An 18,882-nucleotide genomic window follows, 5' to 3' on the forward strand; every position below is an offset into this window, starting at 1 on the left:
ATATATATATATTATAATATAGGACGCGCGTATTGATTTCTCGCCCGGTCAGCTGACGCGGTCGTCCCGAGGCTGAGTGCAGTACAGGCGCGCGCGTCGTCGGCGATTCGGTGGTAGGTATTATATTATTGTACGAGTCGCGGGGTCGTTATAATATATTATTATATACACCCGCCGACAACGTATCGCATTATAATATAGTCGTATATTATTTCGATATCACTGCAGCTTGCTATTTTACCTATATAATAATAATGTGCAGTCGTGTTTGTAACTTCCGTATAGATATTATATGCTAAAAGCTGCTGTCTCGTCCGTACACCGTTTACGCAATACGGTTTTACGTAGTATCGCTCGTATACAATATTATTCACCGCGTGTTCGTCGACGTCTATTCGCAGTTAATTATGCGCAGTAAGAATAAAATATTATATGTCCCATACGCGGACACGCAGCTATATTTGTTGTATATGAGGTCGATAAAGTATACTTGCGTAGAATAGTCTACCGTGGGGTGTATAGGGGTGGGGAGGAGTCGAAAAGTCCAACGAAGTATTATTTCTCGCACGTGGGCCCCCTATAGAAAATCGTCGCCCTTAAAACGGCAAAACGCCGCTAATGTCCATACCGTAGGTATATTATATATCTACGGGTTTTACGACAAAATATTATCACGGCAACAATATTCCGTGAAAAATTAAAAATTATAACCACAAAAAACAGCAAAACGAAAAAATATTTTTAATCGTTCAAACAAGTTGCGGAGCAATAACATTCTTAAATAATTCTCATTTATATAATATAATTATACCGTGAGTATAACTATAATTATTTAAATTTTTTCAAAAAAACTACAATTAAAATTTAAACAGTAGTTAACTTACAATACACGTTACCGTTTTCAAAATAACGATTCATATACACATCACGTTTTATTTTGGATTAGAAGTTTAGATTTTGAACTAATAATAATTATGCAGAATTTTAGTCATAATAATAAAACAATATTTTAGGATATTTTTTATTTTTTTATTATAACATATTATCAAAACTACGTAGACGCGTAATAGGTAGGTGAGTGATAATAAGTTTCTAAAAATGTATTTGGTTTTTTTGTTTCCAGTCGTTCGGAAAGTAACGAGAACAAATGATAAATTTAAAAATAGCATTTCACTGAGGATATCATTATATTCAACAATATTACTTTAATCTTTACTATTTTACGATATCTAAAATTACTGTTAAATTATTACTCGTAAAACACTAATTGTTTCAAACTACATTTTTTTTTAAAGAAACACTCTAAATAATTGTAAGTCATTACAAGACAATATTTTTGGAAATAAATTATATCTTTACTATTTTTTATGATTATATAATTTCTTAAGTTTTTCACTTTTTTGGATGAGAACATTGATTTTTAATTTGAAGTAGAACATTATTCGGAATATTTCGATCTATCTAAATCAAATTTTGGATTAGTAGCATATTAGTAAGATATAAATGTTTAAATTTTTAAGTGTCGATGCAAGTGTAATGAACCAACATTTTGCGGGGTACCTAATTTTGTTACACTCAACTTCACTTATCCAAACTTATAAGTGGTTAATAATCGACCAAAATAATGTATCAAAGTAGTACAAAAAATGTTCAGTTTTGGAATAAAGAATTAAAAATGCATGTTGTCATTAAAAATTATCAAAAAAATTAAGAAATGACAACGATAAAAAATATATTATTTTAGAAAAATTATGTTTTTTATGATTTAAAATGATGTGAAAAAAATGTGTAAAATGTTTCCGAAATAACGAGTGTCTTACGTTAATTAGATCAAGCAGTTTATTTATTTATTTATTTTTAGTGTTTATAAAATAGGTACCTATATTTGTTTTAAACATACCAACAGAATTATAATAATTATAAAATATTTATTATTTATTATAGTATAATATATATTACTGTTACTATGTAAACCGTTGTTGAAAAACCATTTTAAAGATTTATATAACAATAAATTTGATAATGTATATCAAAAAATGCTAAAATAATTGTTTAATATCTGTGGAAAAAGCTGATCTTAAGAATAATTTCAAATATTTAATAACTATTATCATGCTATAGCTGATAATTTCATCGCATTACCAGTGACAAATTGAATGCCATGGACTTATGCCTTCTTAAACTCCGATGAATGAAAACTATTTACATTTTCACAGTTATTTGAGAAGTTTTGACCAATTATATACAGTACAGGTCTAAGATAATGTCTAATTATAATAACTATCTTATATTATGTAGCCAATGGCAACTCTATTATGTAAATAAAAATATTTTCGTTTTTCACGTGTCAACAAATCCTTGTATGCGTCCCATTTAAAATACAAAGTTTAAAAAATTTGCTTCAAGGTACACGTCCTTGATTTTAGGATTGTCTATGTACTAAATAATTTCAAAACCGTTTACCCATGTCGCGCCATCACAGCTGACCAATCGAAAATAATGCATCAATCGCAACAATTAGTTACTAAATACTAATTAGTCATTACCAACGGTTGACTATTGTCTATCGGGTATTTTGGACTTTATGACTGTTTTGAATTTGTTCATTTTTTTTTTTTTTTTAAGTACTATTATTAATAAATGTCCTATAACATGATTCTAATGATTACATAGTTCTTGAATATTTATGTGTGTAAATATTATATTATAGTATGTGTCTTATTAAAAATATGTATGAAAATTATATCATTATATTATATAGATGGCTCATCTAAAGTAGAAAAATATATATTTGTATCCAGATAAGCAAGTCTCAAAACTGACGATAGATTACTGATCTTAATTTCCAAGAGCAGGAGAAAAACAGTATACGCAACGACATCTAGATGACTGCAATTAAACTATTGCTCGTAACGCATCGCATTTAATATTGAATGCTATTCAGCGAAAAATGCGTATAAAATGTTGTTATACATTAAACTTAATGTTTTAGTAAGTAGGTTTATTGTTGTGTTTACCAATAATAGTAATAATACCAACATTGAAAGTAACTATTTTTCTCAAAATCCATCACTTAAGTCTACTTTATATGTTGCATACACATCCATGCACAGATGCACATTTCATGTAGATGCTTAAACCGTGTTCTTCATATTATCCTTGAAATTATTTTTTTTCCTTTTGTACATTATAATTTATAAGATATAATAATTAATTTTATATTAAGATATGACGTCGCACTCACACGTGTTGTCTCCGTCTTACACGCGTACGACATGATAAATTTTCGTCCGCCAGTTTCAATAGTGTACTTTTAGTTTTGATATTGGAGTAAATTGACATATTATCAAATTTTTAGGTAAGAACATATTATCTGTGTTCTCTCGTTGGTTTCTTACGATATTTTAATTTTTAGGTGTGTTTTGAGTATGAAAAATATTAAATACTTGAAAATGCTCAAAATTCATTAAAAAATTAAAATATCGTAAAAGACGGCTCTAGGGGGGGGGGGAGATTCCGTGCAGATGCCCGGGGCCCCGTTATCGAGGGGGCGTGTCTACTTATTTTATTATTAATAATTAAGTACTCACCATCTAGTTCCATAATCATCAAGGTCTCCAAAATACGTAGTGCCGTCACTGATCCTAACTTTAGAGTAGAATGAATTTGGTAAAAATACATAGGTAGACAAAAACAAAACTATATACTATTATGACGTAGTAAAAAATTAATTAAGTACGATAAATTTTATTATTATGGTAAATTTATTAATTATAATAAATTACAATTTATTACTAATTATACGTTTGTTTGAGAAAAAAATTAATTTAAAAACACAATATGTAGCACATTATATGTAGTTATTCAAGTAGGTACCTACTTATCTATTTATAATAAAATAAATACAATAAAAAAAAATATATGATAATATCTAAAAAATTATAGATGTAAAGTATATATTTATTTCAGATTGTAACACTAATAACAGTAATATTATTTAAAATTCATGTTTAGTTTTATTCTGGCTCTGGTAATATTGTCGTACGATGATTAAATAACCCACCCAAAAATTCGGACGTGCATGAAAGTTTGCCTATCAAAAAATGTATAGGGGTAATGTATAGTTCTCGGGTATTATTACCGAGTGGGTCTTACGGCTATTCCGTCCGTTCTTGGACACACACAGTACCGATACATTTGCAATACTGTTAAAAAAAAACTAGTCTGAAAAAAATTAATTTAAGCTTCAATATATTGTAATGAAAAACTAAATTTTGTTCCCAATGCGAGCCAGACAATCTAATTAATCAAACTAATTTCAATCAATTGTTATAAATATGCAATTATTTCCTAAGAAACTTTATCTTACGGTTGTTATAGGTACATAAACTTATTAAAAACTCACAATCAGAATACTAGTGTAACAATTATAAATAAGTATGTTACATGACACTTATATGTATATGTACGGACTCTATTGCTGACCAATGCATTATTAACACACACATACAAACACACATATATTTGTAAGGCCTATGGCCAAGCCACTGTATGTATAGGTAGTGAGTCGATTGTACACCTTAGACATAAAGGATTGGGCTGCATCCGAGTTGGGTCCCAAATTTATAATTACTACACTAGTTGGGTCCCGAATTATTTTAGGTACTACACTAGTTGGGTCCCGGATTTTTGTAGGTACTATACTAGTTCGGTCCCGGATTTTTATAGTTGCTACACTAGTTGGGTCCTGAATTATTTTAGCTACAATACTAGTTCTTGAATATTTTTTGGTAAGTACTACACTATAGTACTATACTAACATTTTCCTTCCCATTTTAACAGACTTAGGACTGTCTATGATCTATTTAGACCACAGGTATGGTTAAAAATGTTTTTTACAGTTTTTTTTTTAGTTTTGTTTCTTTTCTATTAAAATATAAGTAATTAGAATTTTATAAAAAAATAAATCACTTATATATTGAAAAGGTTAAAAACTAATTAGTATAAAAATACATATTATATAATATAAATATAGCCATATAGGTGTAAGTTAAAAAATATTAAAAATGTTAAAATTATTATACAATAATATTATAAATACAAAAAAAAAATATTTTTGGAAAAATCACATGTTTGTTGGTAAAAATTTATACGATATTAATTTTACAAAATCAAATCGATTGATTATTCCTGCAGTTTTTTTATTCATATTGTCAGCTATAAATTTTTCTTTTAGCAAAATGCAGTTTCTTTTTTTCATTACTTCTACACTTCTCATTTTTATATAAGTATCAATTTGTACGTTTTTTAAAATTTCTAGGAACTGATAAATATTTGGGTGTGCTGTGTAAAACATAGAATTAAAATGAGAATGGAATGATTCGCAGGAATTTGTGGTTCGCATTGTCGAGGCATTAAATTCTGACCAAATTTTTGGTGGAAATCTAGATTCTTCATTAATATAATTGTCAAAAACATAATCAGTGAATTCTCGAATTTTATTGTCGTTTGGTTGGAGACTCATTATATCTTCAATAAAACAATTTTCCACTTCTTCTGGGTGTAGAAATGGTAAGCCAAAAAAATATTTGAGATATTTACTTAATTCAGAATTACTTTTATACTCGTTTGTTAATCCCAAATTTTGAATTTTCCGCCACCAGCTCTGCCCTAAATGGAATCTACACCCTTTAATATTTATTTCCGGCCATACTGATAAAATAGAATTATGAATAGCTTCTTCAAAGTCTACATATATTGTTTGAGGTAAAAATTTTAAATTAAGTTTTTCGCATTCATTACATAACATCCGAAAAGTTTGAGTATAAATTTCTTTTTGTTTATTTGGGAGTAGACAAAAAATAAGTGGAATATAATGATTATTATGTATTGTATGTATTGTGAATATTTGCATAAATATTTTTGGGCAACTTTTGAATGTGCCATCTACGTAAAACGTGTTGTTGTTACATAAAAAATTTAAATTTTCGACTGTACAAAAAATAACTATGTTATATTGATTATCATTAATTAATAAAAAATTTTCTTGTTTGTTAGTTTTTATATTTAAATCGTTCAATACTTTGTGAACCTCGTCATAACTTTGTGGAATATTTGGTAGAATATTTTTTCTCGCGTGATGAATATTTTTTTTAATAAGTGTACAATCGTAACGTGTTAATGTATCTATATCATTGTTTTTTAATTCAGCATGTAATAATTTAGAAGGTTTCTCACATATATCATTTTGAGCTTTTCTCTTTAAATTATTATTTAATATCTGCCTATTTAATATTTTTTCGGAATCACAATTATGATTATGTGTCAAATTTTGATCAATAAATTGATTTTCGTTGTATTTAAAAAATGACTTACATGATCTATGAATACATCTCCATCGTTCAATATCATTTTTCAGAAGTTTGTGAAATGAAAATTTATATCCTTCTATAATATATATTTTTTTGCCCTTTTCACTGAACATAACGTTAGAATCTTCCATAGTGCTAGTGGTTAGAATGCAGAACACTTACTACCAACATGTAGCTATATCGATAGATAACTCGTCGAGGTTTAACCGGCATTTATCGCTGTTCCAGATAGTTTATTATAAGATATGTCAAAAATTATCAGATATTACCGATAATACTGATATTATTACACGAATGCTCGAAAAATCCATGAGAGAAAACCACTTACGTCTTTTTTTATTACGAATATCCCATAATAGTCATATTATATATGTATAAGTACTTTTCATTTACTTTTAAATTTAATAAAATTCTATTAATATTATTGTACAATATTTTTACTAACTATCAAATACTATTATATAAATTATACAATTCTTCATAAACCTATTATATGGATTTATTTAAATTAAATAATATGTATTTATATACTTGGTTTTTAGCATTTTTAATATTTTAAAAAAAAACTGTAAAAAACATTTTTAACCATACCTGTGGTCTAAATAGCTCATAGACAGTCTGTTAAAATGGGAATGAAAATGTTAGTATAGTGTAGTACTTACCAAAAAATATTCAGGAACTAGTGGAATACCTATAATAATTTGGGACCCAACTAGTATAGTACCTATAAAAATCTGGGACCTAACTAGTACACTACCTGCGATTAGCCCCTAGTATTCGGGACCCAACTCGGATGCACCGAAGGATTGCAGGACTCCGTACGACTACGTTAAGGTAATTTTTAGTATAGAAGACTGCAATTACCGTGAGTAGCATTATTTATAAGTATTTAGTCTATAACAAAAGTTAATAACACCTGAAACAGAATCCTAGTTATTTATATTACATTTAAGATTCCTACGTTCTACCCCTGGCTACGGAAACTATATTTATAGAGTCTAACGACTCTCCCTGGATATCTCATATTTGACTGGTCATTCCCCGACCACGTTACACTAGGTTTATATTTTATCTATATCTATTATTTCCTAATTATATAATTTAATAATAAATAATTGTAATCATAAATACTATTGGAATTATGAAGACGTTATTAATTTTGTCAAAATAAATATAGTATTTACTACAATTAAAAATACCTCAATCAACAACAGTCAGTAACAAACTAATAACTAATAAATTAATTGATACAAAAAAAAAATACTAATGTACCTATCAAATTTAATAAAAATGTATTTACTTAATAATAATATCCTAAAGGTTTATGAAAAATGTAAAAAAAAAACGCCAACGGCACGTAGTGTTCCCAAGCGGTCACCCATCCAAGTACTAACTACGCCCGACGTTGCTTAACTTCAGTGATCGGACGAGAACTGGTGTATTCAACGTGGTATGGTCGTTGGCGATAGAGTTTTGCTTTCTGAAATAATATAGCTATAACATACGTAGTAAACTAATAATTTGATAAAACGCAATTATAATATAATATAATATTTTATAATTTAATGATAATTTTCAATACTTTAGCCACACGCTCATAAGGTTTTAGAAATGCAAAGTTTTTACATTAGAGAAACACAATAATAGTCAAATGTATTTTTTTATTGTATACTACATTACTACTGTATGAATCCACATTCTATGTGGTTTTGGCTATGTATTTTTTAATTTACATAAAAATGATTATTTTTTTTTGTTGAGTAGGTATACTTAGTGAAATAAAGTCACCTAATATACATAATTTCCCTTAAAGCATACAAACAATATTTTATTTTATTTATTATTGGACAATGGTTTCTAACAATTTATACATATTTTTTAATAAGAAAATTATGGTAATTTTCTAGCCAAAATAATAGGTACTTATAATATAATGCAGGCTCTTAAGATTATAAATCAATGTAAATATTTTATATGCGGACAATGGTCATCATACTTGATGTAGGTATAGGTAATACTATATGTATGAGCATAAATAGGCTCCAATTTATTAAGTAATTGTTTATTTAATTCCTTTGAATCAATTATTGTTTAATAACAAACTATTGTAATTGTTGTAAAAAATACTGTTTTTAAAACCTAATTTAGGTAAAAAATAATATTTTGAGTAGAAACTTTTAATAATAAATGTTGTCAACCACGAACCCATTTTTATGCAAATATTTGTTTTGTTTTGTTGATTATAGTTAAATAAAAAGAACTAAAATCTAGATAACGCATAAATATGCTCTTAAAAAGCAAAAACGTTAAAATATACTAAATACAATTTCGGATTAAAATTCTTTGTAGGTATTTCAAATGGTATGATACCTACTACAAATTGTAGTCTATAAGTCAAAAGTAAGTACCTACTAAGTAGGTAGTCACTACAAGCTATACATTATTAATATTCACCATTCTAAACGAACTTGATTAGACGCGCCCGACATTATGCGATGATTTACCTTTGGCTTTTGAACCATCGGATCGGATGCGGATATATAATATATATTATATTATATACAATATATTATATATACATACACAATACTATAGTATATATACATAATACATTATGTCATTATATGAACCACCACAATGAGAGGTGCTCAGGTGCCGCTGCACGCCTGCACATGGAAAATAACAACATGAGGATATACGTAAACTGGTAAACTTCGTAACCACACATTTGATTTTCTTGTCACATCAATGCATCATATCGCGTACCTACTGTACAGTGTACCTACATGTAATTCAAGATAAATCTATGCATTTTTTATTTATAATATATAAATGTATTGAATTTAAATTATCATTTTGATGTATTATGCATCAGAAAACACACTAATACATTAATAATACCAATTTCCGAGTCCAAACCTAATTCCGTAGAAATATTTTTTTTCCATAAGAATTATTTGATATCCTACAACTTATGTATTTCCCCATACGGATACCATTTGATATAAGCATATATTATTGTGTAATTCGTATTTTATATAAAACGATGACGTCGATAACTCCTGTTCCATAATGATTCACGACTCACGAGCCACTGCTATAGCAATAGGTACGCGATTAATGCAATATTATGTTAGTTTATCCTCCCATGTGAGAAACTAGTTTTTGATTAAATTTGTTTTTTTAATTTCATTGTAATTCAATAATAAATAATCGTAGTAGATACTTACATTTGTGGATATCCCTAGTGAGTCTATGTAATACCTAGGTATTACGAATTATATTCAATTTGCCACGATGAGTTTATCAACAAATTATAATAATTAATAGTTCGTTTACGTCGTCAATCTACTACAGTAATATAAGTATCTGATTAAGATAAATAATAATCTAATCGGATAAAAACTTTTAAGATACAATTAGTCTATAATAAATCAAATTTAAAACTATGACATTACAAAGTCTTTGCAATGCAATGACTGAACTGAAGACATATATAGTGAAGAAACCGTATTTTATTATTCAACATCGACAGTATATAACTAAGCACGACTAAAAATCATTTACATTGAATAAGTGCGAGTGAAGTAGATGTTTAATTGACAATCTGTATTTTAGATTTTGAACGGAACGATAGATGTGTTGATTTTCCAGCGATGTGTGTTTTTGTGTCTATGTACACGATAGTCGATAAAACCGATATACGTATACGATAAATACTGCAATTGTAAATTGAATCAAGTTAGTTTAAACAGGTCAAAATTAAAAATGTCCAGTACATTTTTTTGTAATCAGGAAAAACAAATAAAATGTTAAGGAAGATGAGAATTTTTATACTAAACAAGTTTTTGACTTAATTCATTTCTTTAATTTGTTATAATTCACAACCAAATAACCGCAGAAACTTAGTTTTCTATATAACTTAATCTGTATATATATAGAATAATTTTCGAAATATTTTAACTTTTTTCAACTATTTATATACACAATTGGAATTTTTGTTGAAAATATATAAATGGGTAATGGCTTTAAAATTTAATATAAGATTCCTAATAAGTTTTTCATTTTTTAATTAAAAAATATCAAAAATTTATAATTTTATAAAATTCACAATATTTTTTATAAACATTTAATTTAAGAATTTTTAAAAAATTGTCTAAATCTCAATAATTACAAATTATTTGGTATCTATAGTTAAAAAATCATAAGAAAATTATATATTAAAACAATATTTTTTATACCTACGTTTTTCAATCTATACTAAAAATTAAATTTTAATTAAATCAAGTACTGTTTTTCAGTCATAAAATTTACATTATAAATAGATTTTCATTTGTTTAATTCCTATTTCTTCCCAAATGATACCGTTATTTGTTTCAATTAAAAAATGAATAACAATTAACATTTAACATTTTCCCAAAATGTTTATGTTATCATGATGTATATGTTACGCCGAATTTATGAAATTACCGATTTCATGAAATCAGCAACGTTGTCACCGAGTACGTGAAATCGCAACTTAAAGTGCATAATACTGCCGATTGCGTGAAATCGGCAAGACCCGTCTTAAAAAATTATAAAACATAATTTAATTTAAATAAATGTATAAAACGCCAGAAATATAATAAAATCAAATTGTAATAATAAATATTATATGTATATAAAAAATAGTTTAAAAGTTAAACAAAAGTTAAAAAAGTTAAGTTAACAAATCTTGTTAAGTTATTGAATTTTAAATGTAATATTAATAGTTTATATTCATAAAAAATAATATTCTTTATTGATTAAAAAATTCCAAATAAATAGAAAATACTAATTTCCATAAATAATATCCTATTTTAACCAAAAAATATTGATACCAGTTACCAGCTAACAAACGTTGCTAATTGGCTGCTAAACGATGGTTCAAGAAAAATTTGAAAATATGATTTCAATGATATGGGTGGGGCTGGGGAAATGTGTCTCCAGCCCCACCCTAAGTTTTTAATTTTTTCCGATTAAAAAATAGGCTTGCAAATTGTGAAAATATGCTTGCAAATTGTTGCTAAATGACTGCTAAGTGTTGACTTGAAAAAAATGTCAAAATTTTGAATGGGTGGGGTTGAGGAAATGTACGTGCAATAAAAAGACCTCAATGACCAAGATAAAATGCTTGTACGTATCATAGCATCTATCATCAAAGGTAATATAAAGATTACGGCGTGGTAATGCCGATCAGCACGCGTGCAATTATTGTTTATTTATAATCCACTATTTGTAATTATGTCATAATAATATGTTACCGAATTCATGCAATCGGCAGAAAAAAGTCTGCCTAATTCACGAAATCGGCAATCAAAATTTGCCGATTTCGTGAATTTGGTAGCCAAATTGCCGATTTCACGTATTCGGCGACAACGTTGCTGATTTTACGAAATCGGCAATTTCATGAATTCGGCGTAACATATACATGGCAATATTTTAAAACTTTTTTTGAGCATGTCAAATTTTCAAATTTTTTGGCTGCATCCGAATTGCGTGCGGAAAAAAAGAACTATGTTTGACAACAACCGAATGCGTGCGCGGTTTTTTCGAGACACAGTCGAATTGCGTGCGTGGTTTCTTCATGACAGAGCTGAATTGCATGCGCATATTTTATTTAAAGAAAACCGGTTTTCACCGAGCTGGATGTGTCGGCCAGAGAATCATTTATCTGTATTTAATATTATAGCTATATTTGGGTATTATCATTGATTATAAATACTAGTATTTATAATCAATGGTATTATGTACTATGTAGGGAATGGGACTTTTCGGCAATAAGATATAAGCTGATAATTTGATAAATAATATTAAACGATCTATATTCTATATGAAATTGGAATTGAATATCAGTTGATAGTCAACACTCAATCGCGACCAAAATGGAAGTGTATCAAATGTTAAGCGAAAAAAATAAAAAATTATATATAATTAACGGGTATAAATTTCATTTTCAAAAATTTTTAAATAACAATACATACAGAGATGGGCATGTACTAAACGTTTGTGTAAATCTTTTTTTAAGCTAAGTGAAAATGGTGATATTGTTTTTAGTGTTTTAAATCACGATCATGACAAGGATGATACAAATATTTTAACTCGACAAAAAGTCAGCAACAAATTAAAACGTAAAGCTCTGGATGATCCGTATGAAAAACCGTGTAAAATTTTACATAAAGAATTACGCCAAGGAGACATATCCAGTTTGACTACTGCAGATACGACGCTGATAAGAAAAAATATTCATTATGCACGGTCAAGCATTATTCCAAAGTTGCCTACAAATTTAGAAGAACTACATTTGGCTCTTACAAATTTAGGTGAAATTAAAACAAATCGAGATGAAATATTTTTATTCATAAATAATTCAGTAAAAAATATTGTAGCATTTTCAACACAATCCAACTTAAAACATTTAACTGAATGTGATGTTTTATATGTTGATGGGACGTTTAAAAGCTGTCCCAGACCATTTTACCAATTATTCATAATTCATGGAGCTAAAAATGCAAATTATACACTGTTAGTATTTTTTTTATTAACTGGAAAAACTAAAGAAATATATAAAGATGCTTTTTCCGAGTTAATAGAAAAAATTGAATTTAAATTTTACACCAGGTATAATTTACGCTGATTTTGAAGAAGCAATACACACGGCAATTTCAGAAATTTTCCCCGAAGTAATTCGCAAAGGCTATCGTTTTCACTTAGGCCAGTCTATGTGGAGAAAAATTCAATCACTTGGTCTTTGTAAGAATTTTAAAAATAAATCAGAAGTGGGGAAATTTTTAAAATTATTCTTTGGATTATCTTTTTTAAAACCTGAGGATGTTCATAAATGTTTTGCTGAAGACCTCATGGCCATAAAACCAAATAATCAGCAATTGCATGATTTTTGTAATTTTTTCGAAAGAAATTATGTTTTACCAAATTCTAAATTTCCACCGTCATTATGGGCTGAATTTTCTAACTCATTGCAGCGCACTACTAATTCATGCGAGTCATTCCATTCGAAACTAAACAGTATGTTTTACTCTGCGTATCCAAATATATTTCAATTTGTAGAAATCTTGAAAAATGTACAAACCGATGTTTATGTCAAAATTCGTAGCTCAAATGTAACAAAAAAACAACGGGAGGTATTAGAAAAAGAAGATTATATTAATGACATTATGCATCAATTTCAAAATAAAATGTTAACTCGTTTGGAATTTATTGAAAAGTTGGCGTACAAAAATTTGCCAGTTGGGTTTTAGTTTGAATACAAAACTCAAAATATATATATAAACAAACCTATTTATTTTTATTTTTTATTTTTTCTTATTTTTATAATATTTTGACTGTAATTTTAAATTACATTTTTTGCTACTCATATAAAATATTTAAATATAATCGTTTTTACGAGATACCTAATAATTTTATTGTATTATCACTTGAATTAATATTGTTTTAATAATTTGTAATCGAAGAGTAAATGTATTCTTTAATTATTTAGTGTAAATAAATCTGGCACACCGTGCGGCATCAACACTGTATCTCGCACGCAACTCGGCTCTGTCACAAAAAAACCGCGCACGCAACTCAACCCTGTTATGAAAAAACCACGCACGACCCAGAAAACGATTTTCGCACGCAACTCGGAACCGCCGAATTTTTATATAAACGTTGTCAAAAAATTATTCATTGGATCAAAATTCTTAAACATTTAATACAGGATTTCAAATAAGTTATTCTTATGACTTATATCTATCCTGTAAAAATTCAAAATTCAAATGTATTGTTATTATCAATTTTTGTTATCTACCTAAATGGTTTTAAATTGATTACAATGTTTTTTACTCCATGATATGTAATTTGTTCTTTCATGACCGTCTTTTTCTAACAATGTTGGTATACTAACACTAACTTCTCTTTGTACAATTGTGCGGTCGTCGCCCGTCGGTCAGTCCATTTAGTAATGTCTATGTAAAAACCACGTTAATTTTTAAGATTTTTAATACGTAGAAATAATAAACTTTTATAGTTGTTTATATTATATTATTTTACGTAAGTATTTTAAACATATAAAAACATAATAATTAAAATGTTTCAAACAATAAAACTATTATATTCAGTGGTGTTCCCATGAATCTTTTTGAGAGTATACTATATCATCAAATACGCATGTATTATGAGGACGCCTTACCCGCATGTGTTGTCTCTGTCTTACTAACGTACATCATAATAAATTTTCGTTCAGTAGAATACATTTTGTGACGTTAGCTTTAATATTAAAGAAAATTTACCTATTATCAAATTTAAAGGTAAGAATATTATCTAGACAATGACATATGATTTTATGGATATTATCATTTTAAAGTGAGTTGCAGCTATGTAAAATATAATAACTTTCAAATGTTCATAACTCACTTTGATAATATCCATAAAATCATATGTCATTGTCTAGATAATATTCTTACCTTTTAATTTGATAATAGGTAAATTTACTCTAATATTAAAGCTAACGTCACAAAATGTATTCTACTGAACGAAAATTTGTTATGATGTACGTTAGTAAGACAGAGTTAACACATGCGGGTATGGCGTCCTCTTATGGGTATACACAGTTACCCATAATATTGAAAAAAAATCTTGAGAGTATTCGGCGTATATGTAGTATACCCTATGGGAACACCCCTGATTATATTATTTTAGCAACATAAGAAATTGTTTATTATTAATTATTATCGCCTACGTTATAATAAATGCACCGAAATTAAACATCTTATAAATATAACAGGAAAAAAAATATATTATAGGAGACTTTTTACCAAGGTTAAATATTAAATTAAGCGAAGAGGAAGATATACAGATGAGAGATGTAGTATTTGTAGTTGTAAATAACATACAATTTAGTGAAGAGAAGTTACAACTGTACCAAAAAGAAACTATTTAAAATAAAGATCTGAAATTAGTTCATAAATATTATTTTGATTATTATTATTTTTAGGTGGAAATAAGCATAAATGGAAAGCTGAATGCCCATATGTTCTACTAAATGATAACAAGAAATCATCAGTCTTCAATATGTAAACATACTTGTTTTAATTGTATACAAATTATTGTTAATGTTTTTTATGTTATTTTTTTAGGTTTAATAAAAACTCATCACAAATGCCAGTTATAGATAGGTCTGAAGGAACACTAAAAATTAAAATTGGTATGGCTTATCTTTAATAATACACATGCATGTTTAATAATTAATAATTCAATTTATATTTTGTCTGGCGTAGAGAGTGGTGGTATAAAGCTTCAATTAGCTCAATCCGCTTCAATAAATGTATCTAGTTTACAATCCGAAGAGCCTGTTAAAGAAGCAGATCCAATCCCTGATAAAATTAAAATGAAATGTGAAAATATGCTTCTTGAATATGAGCAACTGAAAAATGTAGATGTGTGTATTTAAGGCTAAAATATTTAGAGTAAAACAATATTTCTAATGTATTGTTTGAATTATGATATGTATTTTCTTATATAGGATATAATTTATTCATTATCGGAAGATGAATCTTCGGTAATTCGCACAAGACATGAAGAATTTGTGAAATCAATGACACTTATAACCTTAGATAATAATCCAATCACTCAAACAACTGTGGCAGGAAAAATGTTTGCAGAACTTTTATCTAAAAATATTCTTTCGATGGAGGCCATAACTCAAGGGTGAATTTATTTTTTACAAACTATATAACATACTAATTTGTATTGTGTTTTTTTTTTTTTTAAAAAGAATTGATGCTGTCCTTAAAAATTGGAATGATTATTTGATGGATAACCCTCAATTTTTCTCCTATATTGCTGCCATTATTGGTAACTTTTTACTTATACACTTAATCAATTATTTGATTTATACAAGAATTTTAAAAACAAAATATTTTTTTTATATAGCTCCATTATTATTATCACAAAATGCTTCCTTTGATTTTAATAATTTAAAAGATTCGTGTACGTCAATACGGCCAGATAATTCTAGTAAATTTTTCATAGAAGTATTAAATAAAATTCTTAATTCCAAGGAAACACATAACATAAAAGAAGTAAGTAATAGTATTAAATTCTGATTAGAATTAATATTAGTTTACAGTTACATGTTTTTTAGCAGAATAAATGAATCTTTAATTTTATTTCTGGTTTCTAGTAACAAATCAGTCTCAATTGTTGAGCATAGATTTTGCACCATTTTGGTTTTCTTTTATCATATAAATTAAAAATTATTCTAAGTATTTTCAAGATTCTAAAACAATCAAAAATGTTTATATATTTAGATCAGAGGTTTCCAAATTGTGAGATGCTATATTTTCAAATAGTACATTTTTCAATCATCTATTACTTTTTGTTGATGTTCAAATTCAGTTTGACTACTAAAACAACAAAACAAATAAATAAAGATCATTCATTGATATTGTAAGTCACCAAATTTAAAAAAAAATCCTAATATAGGTCATACAATTAAAAGTTTGGGAACCTCGGGTTTAGACATTTAAAGTTCTACCCAATATGTTTGAATATTTAATTAACATCATGCTTTTAGTTGATCAAAGAATATGAGTTTTAAGTCTAAAAACGTTTTTGTTATTATTCTGTACTTAATTAAAATTAAACTTTATTTAATTTATAGAACATGTACTATTCATTCTGATATGATGCATAATGTTTCTAATGAGTATAAGCTTAGCATTTAGACATTTTCTTAATGTTATTTGTTATATATATTTGTAACTTATATTTTGTTGTCAATTTAATCATTTATTTCACTATATCTAATACATTTTTGACCTGTATGAATGATATTTTTTTTGTATTTTTAGCAACAAGGAGGTATATTGTGGATTTACAATAAGTGGAGGACTTCAGAATATGTTTCTCTTGATGTATTTATGCCTAATAACCAAATAAATAAGTTTTTTAAAAATGATGTAAGTTTTTAAACCTTTTATGTTATTTTTATTTTATTTATAAAATGTATTTAATTTTAGAGAATTGGAGTATTCCTTTTATCTATTGCTATGTATGATAAAATGAAGCTGACTGATAGTGAACTACTGTATGGTATATTAAGTAGTTGGATAAATGTGAGTAAATTAATTAGTGATTTAAAATGTTGCACTATATTTTTTATGTTTGATATGGTGTTATAACTTAATTTTTTCTATTTAATTAAGGTTAATTTCAGCACAGAAATAATAAAATGCCCTCAATTTGTGCGAGCATTAACTATAGCTATTGTCATATTAAATTCAAGTAGGTCACTATCTTTGATACTTTTGTATACTAGTTATTCAAATATTAAATTTGAACTTTTAGAACCGAACCATTCTTATGAAGATTTCTTTGACCATTCTCATGTGAAATTATTGATGTGTCATATTCGGTCTGAACCACTTCCAGAACCTGAAATCCAGGCTCGAGAAGTTCAATGTCTGTATGGCATTCAAATAATGTCTGCAGTACTTAAGCATCCTAGAGGTAAATTGCTATTGATTTAATTTTTAGATATATTATTAATTTAATTGTTTTTCCACTAGGAATGGTATTACGTCTATTCCATAATCTCTATCAGAATGGTATTATTAGTTCAGAATCGTTTGAACTATGGAAAGAAGATGAATTCAAAGCAGGATTTGATGAAGACTTGGAAACAAAAACCATGGCTGTTGAAGTTTTAAATTCATTCTTCATTTCACTAGCAGTAAACAATTCTGATTCTGATGAAACATGTGAGTAGTGTACCAACACTATCTTGTTGCTGTGTATATCCATCAATCGACGCAAATTCTTCTATTTTTTTTATTTTATTGTAGATACCATGTTATAAAAGATTTATAAAAATAAGAAAAAAAATTCTAAATACTTAGCCATTTTTCATTTATTTCCTGTGGAATTCAATTATTCATAAATTTGCAAATATTTGTATAGTGTTTTTTTTGTTAAGGGTTTTATTTTAATTTATTTATCTTTTGTACACCTGGTTTTACTTTATATTAAAGTCTTCTTAACAATAAAAATAATAAATGACTTAAATCGTTACCTCTCCACTCCTCTCTTTTTGAAAATGGGATTATAATAAATTAATTTTGTTGGTATATTTATATGAATTATAATATATAATATAATTGTGTGATTATTATATACATTAGTTTTTAATACATGTTTCAGTAAATATGGAGACTATGCTAAAAGTTGCGGTTAATGTTGATTCTATTATATATATATACATATACATTATATATAAAAAAAAAATAATTGACTAAATATTTTAGTTTTAAATATGCTCTTCTCAATATCTGTATATATTTTGATCATAAATGTATACTATTTCCTACCTTATTTTAAACATTTAATAATTACACTTCTAATTTTTATTGCTAAGAGTGACCATTTTCATGTTTATTATGGTCACTATGTGTAATCAGTTGTTATTGTGTATTATGCCTGAGCGATGTAGAAATTA

The 18,882-nt window shown here is 27.1% G+C and overlaps 2 protein-coding genes and 1 non-coding gene across 4 annotated transcripts; 2 read left to right on the forward strand and 1 right to left on the reverse strand.

Moving 5' to 3' along the window:
- Window positions 1-7,716: 7,716 nt before the first annotated feature.
- LOC132928089 (5S ribosomal RNA) lies at window positions 7,717-7,835 on the reverse strand. The gene has a single exon (XR_009661966.1). It is a non-coding gene; the product is annotated as a 5S ribosomal RNA (ribosomal RNA).
- A 4,534-nt stretch (window positions 7,836-12,369) lies between these two features.
- On the forward strand, window positions 12,370-13,648 carry LOC132924821 (uncharacterized; the record flags this gene model as incomplete). The annotated part of the gene is made up of 4 exons (XM_060989263.1): window positions 12,370-12,907; window positions 13,011-13,142; window positions 13,245-13,415; window positions 13,458-13,648. Coding segments are annotated over 4 exons (1,032 nt in total), but the record flags the coding sequence as incomplete, so codon positions are not given.
- A 281-nt stretch (window positions 13,649-13,929) lies between these two features.
- LOC132924468 (uncharacterized) lies at window positions 13,930-18,445 on the forward strand. Of its 2 annotated transcripts, XM_060988808.1 has the most exons (12): window positions 13,932-14,438; window positions 15,382-15,460; window positions 15,524-15,591; window positions 15,665-15,825; window positions 15,910-16,094; window positions 16,162-16,241; window positions 16,320-16,468; window positions 17,240-17,347; window positions 17,408-17,503; window positions 17,594-17,672; window positions 17,736-17,897; window positions 17,957-18,444. In XM_060988808.1, coding segments are annotated over exons 2-12 (1,290 nt in total). In that variant the 5' UTR covers window positions 13,932-14,438; window positions 15,382-15,458; the 3' UTR covers window positions 18,157-18,444. The 2 variants fall into 2 exon arrangements, with proteins under 2 accessions (XP_060844790.1, XP_060844791.1); XM_060988807.1 differs by having other exon boundaries at window positions 13,930-14,438; window positions 17,594-17,897; window positions 17,957-18,445.
- Window positions 18,446-18,882: the final 437 nt, after the last annotated feature.

The sequence above is a fragment of the Rhopalosiphum padi genome, chromosome 3, assembly GCF_020882245.1.
Source record: "Rhopalosiphum padi isolate XX-2018 chromosome 3, ASM2088224v1, whole genome shotgun sequence".
In the NCBI taxonomy this organism is placed as follows: Eukaryota; Metazoa; Arthropoda; class Insecta; order Hemiptera; family Aphididae; genus Rhopalosiphum; species Rhopalosiphum padi.